The sequence below is a fragment of the Hipposideros armiger genome, unplaced genomic scaffold, assembly GCF_001890085.2.
Source record: "Hipposideros armiger isolate ML-2016 unplaced genomic scaffold, ASM189008v1 scaffold_4, whole genome shotgun sequence".
Lineage (NCBI taxonomy): Eukaryota > Metazoa > Chordata > Mammalia > Chiroptera > Hipposideridae > Hipposideros > Hipposideros armiger.
In genome coordinates, this window is record NW_017731354.1 from 3,035,203 (window position 1) to 3,049,949 (window position 14,747).

The 14,747-nt window shown below is 46.1% G+C and overlaps 2 protein-coding genes across 6 annotated transcripts in view; one reads left to right on the top strand and one right to left on the bottom strand.

Annotated features, from left to right (window-relative positions):
- The first annotated feature begins 34 nt into the window (after positions 1–34).
- On the top strand, positions 35–4,153 carry ORC6 (origin recognition complex subunit 6). Of its 2 annotated transcripts, none has more exons than XR_002124043.1 (8): positions 35–198; positions 318–485; positions 1,466–1,595; positions 1,882–2,045; positions 2,244–2,333; positions 2,694–2,806; positions 2,980–3,154; positions 3,661–3,691. XR_002124043.1 is itself a non-coding variant. In XM_019643073.1 (8 exons), the coding sequence occupies exons 2-8, from the start codon at positions 421–423 to the stop codon at positions 3,786–3,788; spliced, it is 759 nt and encodes a 252-aa protein (XP_019498618.1). In that variant the 5' UTR covers positions 35–198; positions 318–420; the 3' UTR covers positions 3,789–4,153. The 2 variants fall into 2 exon arrangements, 1 of the variants encoding a protein (XP_019498618.1); XM_019643073.1 differs by having other exon boundaries at positions 3,086–3,154; positions 3,661–4,153.
- Positions 4,154–6,763: 2,610 nt separating this feature from the next.
- Positions 6,764–14,747, bottom strand: part of MYLK3 (myosin light chain kinase 3) — a 36,676-nt gene continuing 28,692 nt past the window's right edge. For all 4 annotated transcript variants that reach the window (XM_019643112.1, XM_019643105.1, XM_019643094.1 and 1 more), the window contains exons 9-13: positions 14,626–14,696; positions 13,322–13,450; positions 12,105–12,257; positions 11,052–11,184; positions 6,764–10,112 (exon numbers count right to left, since the gene is read on the bottom strand). In XM_019643112.1, coding sequence (XP_019498657.1) covers positions 10,053–10,112; positions 11,052–11,184; positions 12,105–12,257; positions 13,322–13,450; positions 14,626–14,696 — 546 coding nt within the window. In that variant the 3' untranslated portion in view covers positions 6,764–10,052. The remainder of the gene's footprint in view (positions 10,113–11,051; positions 11,185–12,104; positions 12,258–13,321; positions 13,451–14,625; positions 14,697–14,747) is intronic.

Below are 14,747 nucleotides of genomic sequence, written 5' to 3' on the forward strand. Positions count from 1 at the left end.
ATCCAAGTCTCGCATATTTATTGGCCCTTGCCACTTATCGTTGGACTGACGGACCCAGGCGCCAGCCAGTCTCTCCACAGTGTGGGCGAGGGCGGGGCGGTGCAGAGTAGGGGGCATTCGCTCGGCGCCAGGAAGGAGACAGCAAGAGGGAAAGGCAGCATTTGTCGAACTTGTCAATAACGGAGGACTGGAAGGAAGGTGAGCTGCTCGACCACACTCGCCCTTCCCTGCCGTGTGCACTCGCGGTGCGCACGCGCAGAGGGGAGACCAGGATTGGTATATAAGGCGGGCTCTCGTTCTTGTCCCAACCAATCCAGATAGAGCAGAGAGGTGGGGCCTGGCCCTCACTGGCGGTGGCGACGTCTGCGCGCGGATTTCGTCGCGTCGCTTCTGTTCGCGCGTGTCCTTCTAGTGGGTGCCATGGAGTCGGGGCTGATCCCGCATCTAGCGTCGCGACTGGGCATCGCCGAGCCCAGAGTGCTGAGGTGAGTACGGCCACGCACGTCTCAGCGGCCGTGGGTCCTTCCCAAGCGAGACCCGCACCTCCTGCGGATTTAGTCCCCATCTCAAGAAAATCTCATGTAGCCGTGCCACGCACGTTGGTGGGAGAGGGGAAGAGTCGGAGAACTTCGGTTCCTCCTCAGACGTTTATTGACGGCCTGTTTGCAGCGGTGAACCACACACACGGGGTACAGCCCCCCCCCCCGCAAGAACTACATATAACACCAAGCGGGGTGACGTGCCAGAACGACTGGGGGGAGGGGGGGCGCAGAGCGCGGCCTGGCGGCTGGCTGCCTTTAATAAAAAATGCAAATAAGGCCTTGGAGGGGCGGTGCCTTTTGCGCTGAGACCCGAACGCTAGGAGGTACCCGCCCCGTTGTAGCTAAAGCGTGGACAGCAGGACTAGGCCCGGTGCCTGGACAGTCAGGGGAGGGAATGGAAGGGGATGGGGGAGCACTTCTTTAAAAAGAGACGAAGTAAGACCTCTGGGATTTGGTTATCATTTAGTGGTTCTCTGGACCAGGGGCTTCCGTGTCATCCTGACACTTGTTAGAAATGCAGATTCTTGGGCTGCACCCCACGCCTACTGATCAGAAACTCAGGATGGGAGCAGCAGCCTGTCCTCACAAGCCCCAAGGTCCTTGCCTTGTGCATTAGAGAACCACTGAGGTAGAGGAAGGGCTAAAAGCACATCCCGGGATAGGCCCTGCTTGCTCCGGGAACGGAAGGATGAAGGCAGGTTGCTTTCTGGAAGCACCGGAGAACTTACTTTTGCCTGAAAGCGGTGTCTGGAGTCAGAGGACCCCGTCCTCCTCCGAGGATGTGCGTTTCGTTCCCAGCCCCCGTGCATCTGCACAGGAGTTAGGCTTCAGGTGCAGGCCACCAGGCAGTAGTCAGTGTTTACCAGAGTGTTGGGCAAACTTGTGGAAAAGCGTTCTCGTGCGCATGCTGCCCTTCTAACCAGGAAAGCAGAGGAGTACTTGCGACTGTCCCAGGTGAAGTGTACTGGCCTGTCGGCACACACCACAGAGACCAGCAGTGCGGTCATGTGCCTGGACCTTGCAGCCTCCTGTATGAAGTGTCCTCTGGATAGGGTGAGTAGGCCCCTTTGAAGGTCTGAATGATCTACTGCAACATCAAAGATGCATCATACGTTTTAATTTCTAGTTGGACTAGATAAACCCCCTCAAAACTCTTGTGTTTTAGAATTTGCCTGGCTATTATCACGTTGTTGTTCTAGATGAACTTGAATTGTCGACCAAAGCTAAACCTTTAGGTAGAGTGACTTGCCCCAGACTGAATTTATTAATTTGAAAAATTAAGGCACTGCTATATAGAACTTAGGATTTTTATGATTCATGTGTGTTGTTTCTTTCAAAGGCTTATTCAACTAAACTTTCTGGTTTGAACAAGAAGATATATCAGAGCTGTCTTAAGTCTCTGGAGTGTTTACTGGGCCTGAATTCTAATATCGGAATAAGAGACCTAGCTGTGCAGTTTAGCTGCACTGAAGCAGTGAACATGGCTGCAGAGTTACTACAAAGGTACGAGGCATCAAGAACCTTCACTGAAAATTTATACTGATACGTAAAGCAAAATTATCCACTGTCGGGTTAAAAACTAACTTGGTAAAGTGACAGATGTATATCATGCATTTGAATAGCTTTAAGTTCTGACTTGCATTTTCAGCCCCTTTGAAATGTTTTCTAACCAATAATTCTGCAAACACTGCTTTCCCTCAGCTACGAGTCCCATCTGCCACAAACACAGCAAGTGGATCTTGACTTATCCAGGCCACTTTTCACCACGGCTGCCCTGCTTTCCGCGTGCAAGTAAGTGTGCCTTTGAACACTCAGAGAAGCCCACAGTTCACAAATGTATTGCTCATTCCCACATAGCACTTCTAATTTATTTCAACTGAGAGCCTAGTTTTCCATTTGAGTGACATTAGGAATAGTGGCCACAGTACCAGCTTCTCAGTTTCTGTCGATAATGGCTGACAGTTTAGAACTAGTCTTGCCGGAAGTGCACTTGCCAAGGGGCAGCGTCCATATAAGCTGAGCATTCTGATTTCAGGATCTACCTTTTATAACTACGAAGTCAGTTATTAAAACAGTAGCCACTGTGATTTCCTAGGCATTTAAAAAAAACAACTGGTCTTAAGAACAGTAATTTATCAAATTTCTTTGTAGGATTTTAAAGCTAAAAGTGGACAGAAATAAAATGGTAGCCACATCTGGTGTTAAAAAAGCCATATTTGATCGACTATGTAAACAATTAGAGAAGATCGGGCAGCAGATGAACAGTGAGTATTCATTCCTTATTTCAGGAATGTTCGAAAATGTCGTAGATTCTCTGTTAATATGCTTCAGTGTTAAATGCCAGCCTCTATCCAAATAAGCTGGAGCAGCGGTGATTCTCAAGTGTGACAGGAGAAGCCAAGGGACAGGAACGGTCATTTGCTTCTCCTTATCCTAGGATTGGGCCAGTCAAGGTCTCCAGTTTTTGTCATCTCAAATATGCTCAAAGACTGACATTGGGAACAGGAGAAAATTCACCTTGATGACACGTCTTTTCCTTAAAGGAGAGCCTCGAGATTCAGCTAGTCCACCCCGGAAGAAAAAGAAGACAGTGACTGAACGTCCAGCAAAGGGTAAGGTGTCCTGACCCTGGCCAGACCGCCATTAGCGCAGCAGGATAGTGGACAGGGGGTTGGAGCGGTGAGCTGTCACGTGCTGCTTCAGTGACAGGTTAGCAGATGTTCGTCTGAGAACACACCTGTAGCCACAGCGCAGGGGCACATCCCGCCTCTCCGCCGCCAGCTCTGTAATTTCAGGGGCATCACTGACTTCCTGTGAGCCTCGCTTTCCAAATCTATCAAAGCTGATTCAAGTCGGCAGCCACTTCATGGAACTGTGAGGGCGGCGTGCAAGTGCTTGGTTCGGTGCCTGTTAGGCCCAAGGCGAGCGCCTGACGAATGTTTGCTCAAATCGGGGTGTCTTGGAGTGTTTGGGGTGTGAGAGCCAGAAGCTCACGTGTGGGCTGCGGTGTCCCTGTTGCAGTAATGATTATATACTTTCAACAAGTTTCCTTTTTTCTTCCTTACTTCATTTGCAAACATGAGAATTGTGAAACACTTTTGAAAATTTTCTCTCACAGAAGTAGAGAAGGCAGTCGAGGTCCCACAGAAACCGCAAGAAGATGAAGATCTGATGCAGGATTATGAAGAGTGGAAAAGGAAAATTCTGGAAAATGCTGCCAAAGCACAACAGGCCACCACAGAGTGACTCCAGCTTCCAGACCACTGGGTGCTACAGACCGACAGTGCATCCGCCACCTCGGCTTTGGAATCGTATTTGGATTTTTCTAGCTGCTGCCTCAGTAGTGAGGAAGCCGCTCGGGGGCCGAGTTCTGGGCAGCAGACTGGCCCCGACTGGCTCAGCACAATGCCTGCTTGGCATCGGCTTGGCTCCCCACAGCTCTGCACTCCTGCAGAACAGGATCGGAGCCATTTCACTCTTACGTTTTAAGCAAAAGAGGTCTCGTATCCCATCCAGGCTGTCCTGTCCTGTGAAGTTCAGGCTGAACGGAGTCGCAGAGGTTTTACTTAAGTTTCTTGGTTTGGCTAAATCAATTATGTACAACTTAAGTTAATAAATGCTTTTTTATATGTATTCAAGTGCCTTTGTCGTCAGTTGGGGGTTAGGGTTGGCGAGCTTTCTACTCGGGGGAAGACAGCCAGGTGGCTGGACACAGAGCGCACAGGCTCCGGCGTCACTGCCGGGCAAAACCCTGCTCAGCCACTTCACCTGCGAAACCATTAACTCTGTGCCTCTCCCATAAGTGGGACTAAAAATGGTGTCCCCTCATTTGGACGCGTTCTAAGCGAATCCAAGCAGAACATTTGGCACAGTACCTGCTATTAGTATTTAGTAAAAATTGGACTAGAGAGAGAAACTCAGAGGCTCACATAAATGAATTACACATTAGCACCATATTAACCAAATGGATCAAGGTTTATTTCTCTGATATCCACAAACTGAAAAATGTAACCTTCTTAAATAGTGCTTACTTTACAACTATGGGCAAGGGCCTTTATGGAGGACAATTGCTAGGGCTCTGATGTATCACGCCAGACATGACTTTAACTAAAATTAGGAACCCACGATCTAATTAAATATTTCCACAAAGAATGCAGTAAAGTGACTGCATCCAAGTTTTGAAAACCTATTCAGAATGGTTATCAATGACTGGTTGTTTTTGATCTGTTATAAGACATAATTGCTGCACATACCTGGGGTGCTAAATGTGACACTGAACAGGCGAAGGCTAAAGAAATGCCACACAGGTGATCCCAGCAGGCACAATGTCCAGCCAGCCTGTGGTGGAGGGGACTGAACCACACACTGGCATTTAAATTCTGGCTCTGCCACTGCCACCCTATTCCAAAGGCGTAAAGAGCCCGTTTCCTCATTTATAAAATGGAGCTGTTATCTACCTTGTGAGAATTAAAGGTAATATTTGCAAAGTGCATGGCGCTTAGAAGGCATTCTCTAAATAGCAGCTCTTGTTACTACTTTGACCTAGAACGAATAAGTAAGTCTTTTCCTCGTTTATTTTAAGTAGGTATGATTTGTTTTTATTTGGTGCCAAGATTTAGATTTCTAGCTTTCAGTCAGAAGCTATCGATTCATCAGGTAAAATTAAGCACATTCACTTTTTTTTTTATTGTAAAATACAACATTTACCATCTTAACCATTTTTAAGTGTACAATTCAGTAATGTGAAGGACATTCACATTGTTACACAACCGATTTCCAGAACTCTTCATCTTGCAAAACTGACTATCCGTTAAACCCATTCAACAACTCCCCATCCCCTCCCCCAGCGCCTGCAACCACCATTCCACTTCTGTCTCTGAATTTGGCCACTCTCAGTACCTCATATAGGTGGCGTCATGCGGCATTTGTCCTTTTGTGACTGGCTTATGTCACTCAGCATAATGTCCTCAAGCTTCCTCCACGTTGTAGCAGGTATCAATGTCCTAACTTTTTAAGGCTGAATAATCGTCTACTGGGTGGACAGACCGCATTCTGATGATCCGCTCATCTGTCCATGGATACTTGGGTTGCTCCCACCTCTTGGCAGCTGTGAATAGTGCTGCTGTGAACGTGGGGGTGCAAATATCAATTTGAACCCTGTTCTCAATTCCTTTGGGTGGGTACCGGAAGTTGGATTTCTGGGTCACATGCTAATTCTAGCTTTACATGTGTGAGGAACCATCACACTGTTCTCCATATCACATTCCCACCAACGGGCTCCAGTTTCTCCACATCCTCGCCAACACTGCTTTTCTGGTTTTTTGATAGTAGCCATCGTAATGGGTATGAAGTGCTATCTCACTGTGGTTTTGATTTGCATTTCCCTAATGATTACTGAGCACTTTTTCATGTGCTTTTCAGCCATTTGTGTATTTCTATGGAAAAAAATTCTACTAGAGTCCTTTGCCCATTTTTGAATGGAGTTGTTTGGGGTTTTTTTCTTGTTGTTGAGTTGTAGGAGTTCTCTATATAGTCTAGATATTAACCTTTTATTGGATATATGATTTGCAAATATTTTCTCCCATTTCTTAGGTTGCTTTTTCACTGTTGATTCCATAAAAGTAAATATAAGTACAGTTTCTGATGTTCCCCTCTATGCCTTAAAAGTAGGTGGTGGTAATTATTTTGATTATCTGGAACGTAGTAGGTACTTGGTTGGGCAGTAGGGGAACTTCTTAAAGGAATCTTGTCCAAATGTCCTGTTAGGGCAGGAATTCTTTCCACAGCAATTTTCCAACACGTTCAGACACTCCCAGTGATAGAAGCTTGCTGCCTACTGAGTCCGTGTGTTTCAACACTGTTGTAAAGACTTTGGAAGCTCAGTTCTTTAATAGTTCCTCACGGCTTCCCTGACTTTTAAAAGCGTTTTTATCATGAAAGTTTTCAAATATATACAACAGTAAAGAGGACAGTGTAATGAGTCCATACACTGATCACCCACACCTAACACTTGCTTAATTTTGAATCTATCTCCCTTTTTTCCTGAAGTCATTTAACCTACATGGTGACCAACCACATCACCATCATCACACTTCACAAAATCAATAGGTAATCTATCACCACACATGCAATTTGGAATTATTTTTTCCTTGGATGTCTCTAAAATATCTTTTTATTGTTTGTTTGCTCAAATCACGGTCAAAACAAAGTCCACACATGACAACTGGGTTGCTAATTTTTAATTATAAAAGCAATACATGCTCATTATAAAAAAAAACATTCAAACGATTCAGAAAGTTTTACAGTGAAAAGTGGAATTCCCTTTGCCCTATCACCCACTTTCCGTTCCCCACTGTTAAGTTTCTTCCATGTCCTAGAAAATGTTAATGCATGTATAAGCATATGTCTCTCCACAAATGGGATGATGCCATATAAAGGTCGTACAGTTTTCTTGTAATGAAAAGATGGCTGTCGGGAGCATTTGAGATCTTGCTCCCTGACGTATGTCGTCAGTTTGGCTAAAATAAACTCATAGAAATTCCATACAGGTTTAGATGTTCCTTACATCAACACACGGATTTTTAAATGAGCTAACCCATGGGTTGCTGATTACTTAAAAGGGTTGGATTTGATAGCAGGTTTTGTGGGGCTAGAAGCTTATATAATTTGGGGGACCACCTTACTTTTTCTGGATTTGCAAAACATACGACTGTGTGAACACATTGCAAGGACCCCTCAGAAGGGGCTGAAGCTTAAACTTAATTACCCTCTCCGTAACTCTGAAAAGGAGCAAAATTATGAAATAGCTTTAATTTCAAATCACTGCCTTCAAACAAGCTCTCCCAAAATATCCTAGCTCTGTTTGAAACCAAAAAAGAAAAGAAAGAAAAAAGAAAAGCTGGCGGTCAGTGCATCTAGCTGGGTCTTTAATAGCTGCAAGGAATCCCCTATATGGATGCGGCAAAACTTAGTGAACTAAACCCACTGGCTGTTTTCACTGTGTCGTTGGCAACACTACTAGAATAAGCATCATTTTGCATAAATCTGTCCACTCGTTCAAGCATTGCTGAGGGATACATTTTAGAAATGGAATTGTTGGGTGAAAGTGTGGGCATGGCTTTTATTTTGATACACATCCACCCAGAGTGGAAAGTTTCCATTTCTCCATGATACTGTCACCAATCCGATAGGTGAGAAAAGTGGGTCCTGACTACCTTTTACAGTTTCTCTGCCCAGCACTGTCCAGTGACTGTTCCTTCACGTGGAAAAGTCCCATTAGACATAGATGATACTGGCACAGCAGCAATCTAAAAACTCTGAGCTAAGTACACACCAGCAAAGTACAGAACTAAAAATATCCAGAAAATTAAAGCTTCATAAAAGCTCCCTCGAATTTCAGATAAGGGAGGCTAAAATCCACATTACCTGTGTGTACCTGATCTAAATACACCCCTCAAGGGGATTTTGGAGAGAAATTGTTTCTCTAGATAAAGAACAGCATATGGAAGAAAAAATAATTAGAATTTGATAAAGGATTCTTTCTGTATCTGTCCTGTCCAATACAGAAGCCACTAACCACATGTGTCTCATAGGCACTTAAAATGTAGCAAATAACAACTACAGGACTGAATTTCTAATTTTATTTCATTTTAATTAAATGTAAAAATGGGTGTTTAATTCAATTATTAGAAAATGTTGAAGATGTTTCGAACAACTTGAGTATGTGAGTATATTTTTCCACAGTAAACTGTATGAAATCTAAATACAAATTAAGTATGTCTGATGAAAACCTCGTATCTGAATTGAAATGTATTTTAAGTATAAACCATACACCAGATTTTGGAGACTCAGTATGAAAAAATGAATATAAAGTATCTCATTAATAATTTTTATGTTGATTACATATTGAAATAATGTTTTTGATTTTTTGTGTTAAATAAATTATTAAAATTAATGTCACCAAGCTTTTGTTTTTGGAGGAGCTATTTGAAATTTTTAAAGTACATATAGGGCTCATGTCGTATTTCTGTTGGACAATGGTATTCTAGATCATGGTACCTAAGTACAGTTGTCTGGGGAAGAAGGTTCAGACCACTCCCCAAGAACCAAACTATATATATATATATATATATATATAGTAGATAAAACTAGAATCTATCCATCCTCTCTAGCGCCTCCTGCAGGCTGCCCTCAAAAGCCTTTTTCAGAGCGGTAACTGATGCTTCAAAATAAAGCCTTTGACCAATTCCCTGTTACTCCCCCACGAGAGGGAGGTTTCCCCGCAGCCAGCTCTGGTGTTTATCCGTTAGCGGGCCGGCCTGGGGCAGGCCTAGACATGCTGGACTGGAATCTTAGCTCCCCACGGGTGAGCGTTCCAGAGGATGGTCAGCTGGAGAACTGTAGCAGCGGCATTAACCTCTCCACGTTCTGCCTCCCTCCCCACATCCCTGTCCTCTGCCAAAAAAAGTCTTTATTTGGACAAAATTCCTGAAAGGCTACGAGACTGCTGCACGGCTAATTAACAGCTCCCCCTCAACCTGCTGACCTGAGAGGTCGGAAACAGCACAAACATCAGGTAGAAGCGAGGACATTAAAAGGATTGTGTACTTGTGAATAGCAGAGTGCTCCTTGTTAATCATTTTACAAGTCAGCTAAATGACAGAGCTGAAAGTCGCACATCCTCCATAAAAGCAGTAGGGGACGGTGTCCCTGTCGTCTCACGAGGTATCATCATTCTGTGTGTCTCAGAAAGCTGACGTCACTGCGTTCTTGCCTCTTTCCCACATGGCATATCAGGTACCAGACTTACTAGGACCACAGATGCATGCCTGAGGTGGGGGACCCGGCGTGGGGCTGCCAACGTCAGGATGACAGGATGAGGAGAGGGCAGCGGTGGGTACAGATTTTTAAAGTACTCTCAAAATGACCATTGTTCTGATGTAGCCATGACAGCTGGTATCTTTTGAAATTATAAACACTGTTAAAGGAGGAACGTTTTGATTCTCAAAAGGGAGCACAAGTCAGAAGAGGCCTGAGACCCGGTGCCTCACCCCACGCAGCTCTACACCACAGCGGGCCACATAGAAAAACGCCAGGCACACCGGAGTAAATCCAAAGCCTACGCGTTCTCTGTACTGAAGGACATAATGCTGAATAACACACCCCGTGTAACAGTCTCTAGGCTCCTCCAATGTTTAGAATTTCAATGTGACATATGCGAAATAGAAGCTTCCCTACCTCCCTACTGCACTGCCTACACTTATCACCCAAAGTAGGTATATTTGGAAAGTAAACACAGCATTTCAAACTTAGTGACCTTAAAAGGCAGAAAAAAAGTTCTCAAGTCACTTTTCTTACAGCCACTTTTCACTCACAAGGAAGGCAACAGCCGTAACCTTTTGTTTTACAAAATCAGTGGAACCAATATTAGTAAAAGGCCAGATTATTTAAAACCTTGAGTCATCACTTCACCACTGGTCTCAATCGCCCGTGGGAGCAGCAGAGCGAGCATTAGGGAGCAGCTGGAAATTTCCTCAACCTGTTGGCAGCAGTCACCACATAGAAATGTTTCTTGAGATAAGGAGAGGGGAAAAAGGGGGGGGGGAAGCATATTTTAGACCAATTGTTTTAAGAGAAACAATAAAAGGACTTAAGCAAGTTAGGCACTTGGGTTTGTTTAAAACTGAAAACCTAGAGGGAAAAAGAAAATTCTAGCACAATTATAGAACAGTCACGTGACTTTCAGGGGCCTTTCTGGAGCAGATATGAAGTGAGAAAATATGTTATCCTTTTTACATGAACGAGGGAGCACCCTAGCACGGTGTTTCCAAATTGTGACTCACATACCACCAGTGGGTCATGAAATTGGTGGGTCACCACCAGGATTTTTTTGATTGAAACCAAATAACACAGAATAGAAAATATCAGGGTGCATCACACTCTGTCAGGCAAATGTGATATCTGTGCTTCGTAAGTGTGTGCAAGCTTATGACACGTGGGTACTGGTTCTCTAGGTGAAGAATTTTGTTTTTTAACAAGGATCTTAGTCAATATCAAAATGTTGGAAAGTCACTTCTCTGGAGGACAATGGTTTTTAAGATAGATTTTATGTCCTTGGTACCAAAGAGTCCTGTTGTAAACAAAATTATAAAGCTTTTAACTAAGTCTTTCCCAGCCCCTATTTCTGAAACATAGAGGAATTGTACCTCAAGCTACAAGCAGCTAGTTCCCGGCGACCCACTACGATTGTTACTGAAAATGTGCTAACTTAATTCTGTCACTTCAACTGTCCACATAAGTACAAACTAAATGCCACTTTCATGCCAGTCATTTTTGGTCGGTGGTATTTTTTCACTCAAGCTAACAGGTTTTGACGTAAGAGGGGTTTTTTCTTTTTCCCTTAATCTTTCTATTTAGAGTCAAAATGTAAGTAAAATCTTAGCTACCATTCTTTCAAAGGATATATTAGGAAGACAAATGCTGCCTTTACAGAAAAAAAAAAAAAGATACCTTCCACGTCCTCTGAGCCATGTATTTCTGCAGCAATAGCTGGGATTTGAGACGAACTTTGGATTCTGAAGCTTTGGCAGGCAAGTTATTCAGCCACTCGTGTTTCAGACACTGTGTGGCACTCATCCTGCAGCTGAGAAATAAAACATGGACGAGACGTTTAGTTGGTGCTGCCTTTTCTGGTTGTCCAAACACTAGTTCAGTTGGGTGGGATGCCTGAGTCAGCGGACCAGATTAATCATTTAGGCAGATTCCCAAAAAGGGAACTCCTCGCATCTAAAATTCCCCTCCTTAGAAGTGCGAGAAAGTCAGGAAGAAAGTCGTAGGCCAGATGTTCCCTGAGCTCTGTAGAGGGACCTATCCCACCTCCCAGGGAGTGGGGTGGGGGTGGGGGGGGTCCAGACAGGGCTGCAGGAAGTCCAGCTGTGCCTGGAGTTGCTCTTAAGAAGTAAAAGATCATGAGCCTTGAAAGAAGCTCACCTCTCCTTCCAGAGTAACGTCAGCTGGTTCATCTGAATTAGAAATATTTTTCCTCCCATACTTTTCACAATCAGAAAAAAACAAGAGAGTGAAGGCCAGGGAACTATGCGTTCTCAGAGCCCAGACCCTTGGGCCTCATTCCTGGGTCGCGTGCAGTTACTTCCCATGTCTGAGAATCAGACAGCTGAGGGCTCCACCCACGACTGTGACAGCTGTTGAAAACTAAGCAGGCCTTCCTCATCCAGAAATGAGGTTTTCTGGCCTTTATTCTGGGAAATAACATCTGCATAGCTCAACTTTACCCCACACTAGTCTATTACAAGTGATAACTTGGGAATAGGACCAGCTTCTAAATTTGGTCCTTTCTAAAACTCTAGCTAGATTTGCTCCCGCTCGTTGTGTTTCCTAACTGATTTCCTTCGTCACTTTCCCTGCTACCTTTTTTGCTCCAAAGAAGTAGCAGCCTAAGAAATCCTGGACAGAACCAGTCCACGGGAAGAAAACCAGCAGCCCTGATTTTCCCAGTCCCGGTCGCCATCAGAATGGTTGGTGAGTGACAAGCAATAAAAGTACCTCTTCTCTTTGACCAGCAGCCGGGAGACAAAATCCTTGGCCTCTTCGGACAGCCCTTCAAAGGTGTCGGCATCGAAATCCCAGCTACAGTTCACAATGAAGTTCATGGTCTCAGCATCTGTCTCCCCTAGAAATGGGGACAAACCACTGAGTCTACGGAGGAGAGAAAGGACTGTCAGTATGTGCAAGCCACATCTGCCAACACGCATCAACAGGGTGGAGAGGGACCTTACAAGGTTCCAGCAGAGCTAACCAGAGCCAAGAGGGCTTAAATGAACAACACCCCCATTACGTCCCACAGGAGGGGGGTGGGGGTCAGGGGCAGACGTGGAAGGATTGACAAATCGAAGAAAGGAGGAGCATTCGAATAAACCCCCTATCATGCTCTCCTCTCTTCCCCTTACCCTGATGTAAAGAGTCAATTGGGGCCTACCCAGTATGTCCATTTATCGGGCACACATTAATTAGCACAGCTTTGAGACGCCAGGTGGGGTTAGGTACTCCCCAGGCCTCAGGGGCCAAAGGAAAACTGGCCTTATCGGCTCCTCCAGTGGAAGGAGAGGCAGCACACCCTATCTGGCTGGCCTGGGTGTGGCCTCAAGCTTCCTGGCACAGCACACATATACTAAGTGTGGGGACACGGAGCTGCAGTGACACCACAGTGGTGAGCCCAGAGCAAGGCATGACTCTGTTACGCCTCTGAGGAGAGAGCCGGCGAGGGCAGGCCACACAGAGAGGAGGGTGTTTAGTTGTACAAACCTCTCAGCCCACAGGAAGCAGGGTGGGTGATGGGTGTCCTGCCCGCTGACCCCTCCTCACTGCTTCAGTGCACTCCAGCCCCCACCCAGACTGCATTTATCTGCTGGAGCGCTTTCTCTCCAGTGGATCGGAACATTTCAGGGAGTTAGTGCCCCTGGGATCAGCACACAAGCAGCAACTGATCAGAGTGGGTGCACTCTTGTCCGTACCCCAGGTCCCTCACCCCACAGATGGAATGACTCTGCGGGAACGTTCCACGTTGGACCCCAGAGCCCCCGACGATTAAACTACAGCTGCCCACGATGGTTGCTGACTGCCCTGTTCCCCACCCCACCTCCCACTCTCTGTTGGGGCTTCCTGGGCACAACTCCCCAATAAATGGCTCGCACTCAAATTTTGGCTGCGTCTAAGGACAGGTGACCCCCAGCCCAGCGGCAGCCAGGCTGCTGGGCACTCACAGCATGTAGGTGATCACGCCTACGCTCCACATGTCCGTGGGGAACGAGACGAACTCGTAGTTGACGACTTCCGGGGCCAGAAACTCGGGAGTCCCAAAGTTCACCTTCAGCTTCTCCCGAGGTTTGTACCTGGGGTGGGGGAGACGGGGGAGAGGACCATGGAGTGAGCCCGGGAGAAGGTGTGCAGGCGGGGCTCATTGCTGGTGCACGCTCGACATTCCCGGGCCCTTCCTGGCGGCCATGTTGTCTGGACCTCACATCCCACCACACACGTGGTTTCCGGGAGAATCATCACACCTGCAAGCCCCAACTCCAGACAACCAGCCCTCGCCTCCAGGCATGTACAATCTGGGGAGGTGAGAACATCAGTACCTCTTATTCGGCATGCAGCCACATGAATGAGCACAGACTGGGTAGAAGCTGTGTGTGGAGATGGCTCTGCGGTGTGTGCCGTGGGGTTGGACTTGGGGTGACTATGATGTGTCGATGTAGGCTCTTCAATGTTGACTGATGATGGCGGAGGCTTTGCATGTGTGGGGGCAGGGGGCCTATGGGAAATCTCTGTTTCTTCCCTCAATTTTTCTGTGAAACTAAAACTGCTCTAAAAAAATTTAATGTTAATAAAAAATAAAAAAAATGAAAAACAAACCATTAAACATGCATTTCTATTTGCCAGGCACTAAAAGCGTTATATTTATAAACTTCTCACCCTCACAACCGCCCTATGAAGCAGGTACGATCATTGTCCCCCTTCTACAGATGAGCCCGTTGAGACATAGGGAAGAACAAAATGAATATTCTGCCAGTGTGTCCTGATTGCCTTAAACCAGGGAAGTGAGTTTCCAAAATACAGTCTCCTCTCTTCCAAGTTTGCTGAGAGCCAGGCAAACACAGATCCGGAGCCCACACAGCCGACATCGCCCAGTGGAAGAGCAACAGGCTCGTTAGTCATGGCCGTGCCACGGCCGGAAGAGAGCTCAAGCCCTCCTCTGGCCGCCTGGTCCTCCCCTTCCCTGGGATCTGAGACTCAGGGCCAATGGCTGGACGGAGGAGCGGCGCTCCCCTGGGGAGAGAAGGCCCAGGCGCCTGGCCCCCAGGCGCTACTTTCCCAGGATGAAGCAGCGCTCACAATACAAAGCACACCCTGTGGTGGTAACAATGGCCTAGCAGCCTTTCCTTGAAAGAGCTTTCTTGTGTCAGTCCCAAAACTAAAAAATTGGCTGAGCTGTGGGTAACTGTGCCCAAGAGAGCCAGAAAGAGTCCCCAAGGAGTTCTGTCAAAGTGCCAGAATTCAACCGCCTTACCTTCTGGCCAGCCCGAAGTCAATGATCTTTATTTGGTGTCCTGTCTGATTGACACACAGTATGTTCTCCGGCTGGCAAAGAAAGAGAAGTCTGCTTAGGCTCAATCAACAGCTAAGAAGGTC

Bases quoted from the DNA above. Each gene is read 5' to 3' on its own strand.
- ORC6 (XM_019643073.1), top strand. From the start codon at position 421: ATGGAGTCGGGGCTGATCCCGCATCTAGCGTCGCGACTGGGCATCGCC. The intron at 486-1,465 runs GTGAGTACGGCC...CCTTCTAACCAG, and splicing joins GCCGAGCCCAGAGTGCTGAG to GAAAGCAGAGGAGTACTTGC. The intron at 1,596-1,881 runs GTGAGTAGGCCC...TTTCTTTCAAAG, and splicing joins TGAAGTGTCCTCTGGATAGG to GCTTATTCAACTAAACTTTC.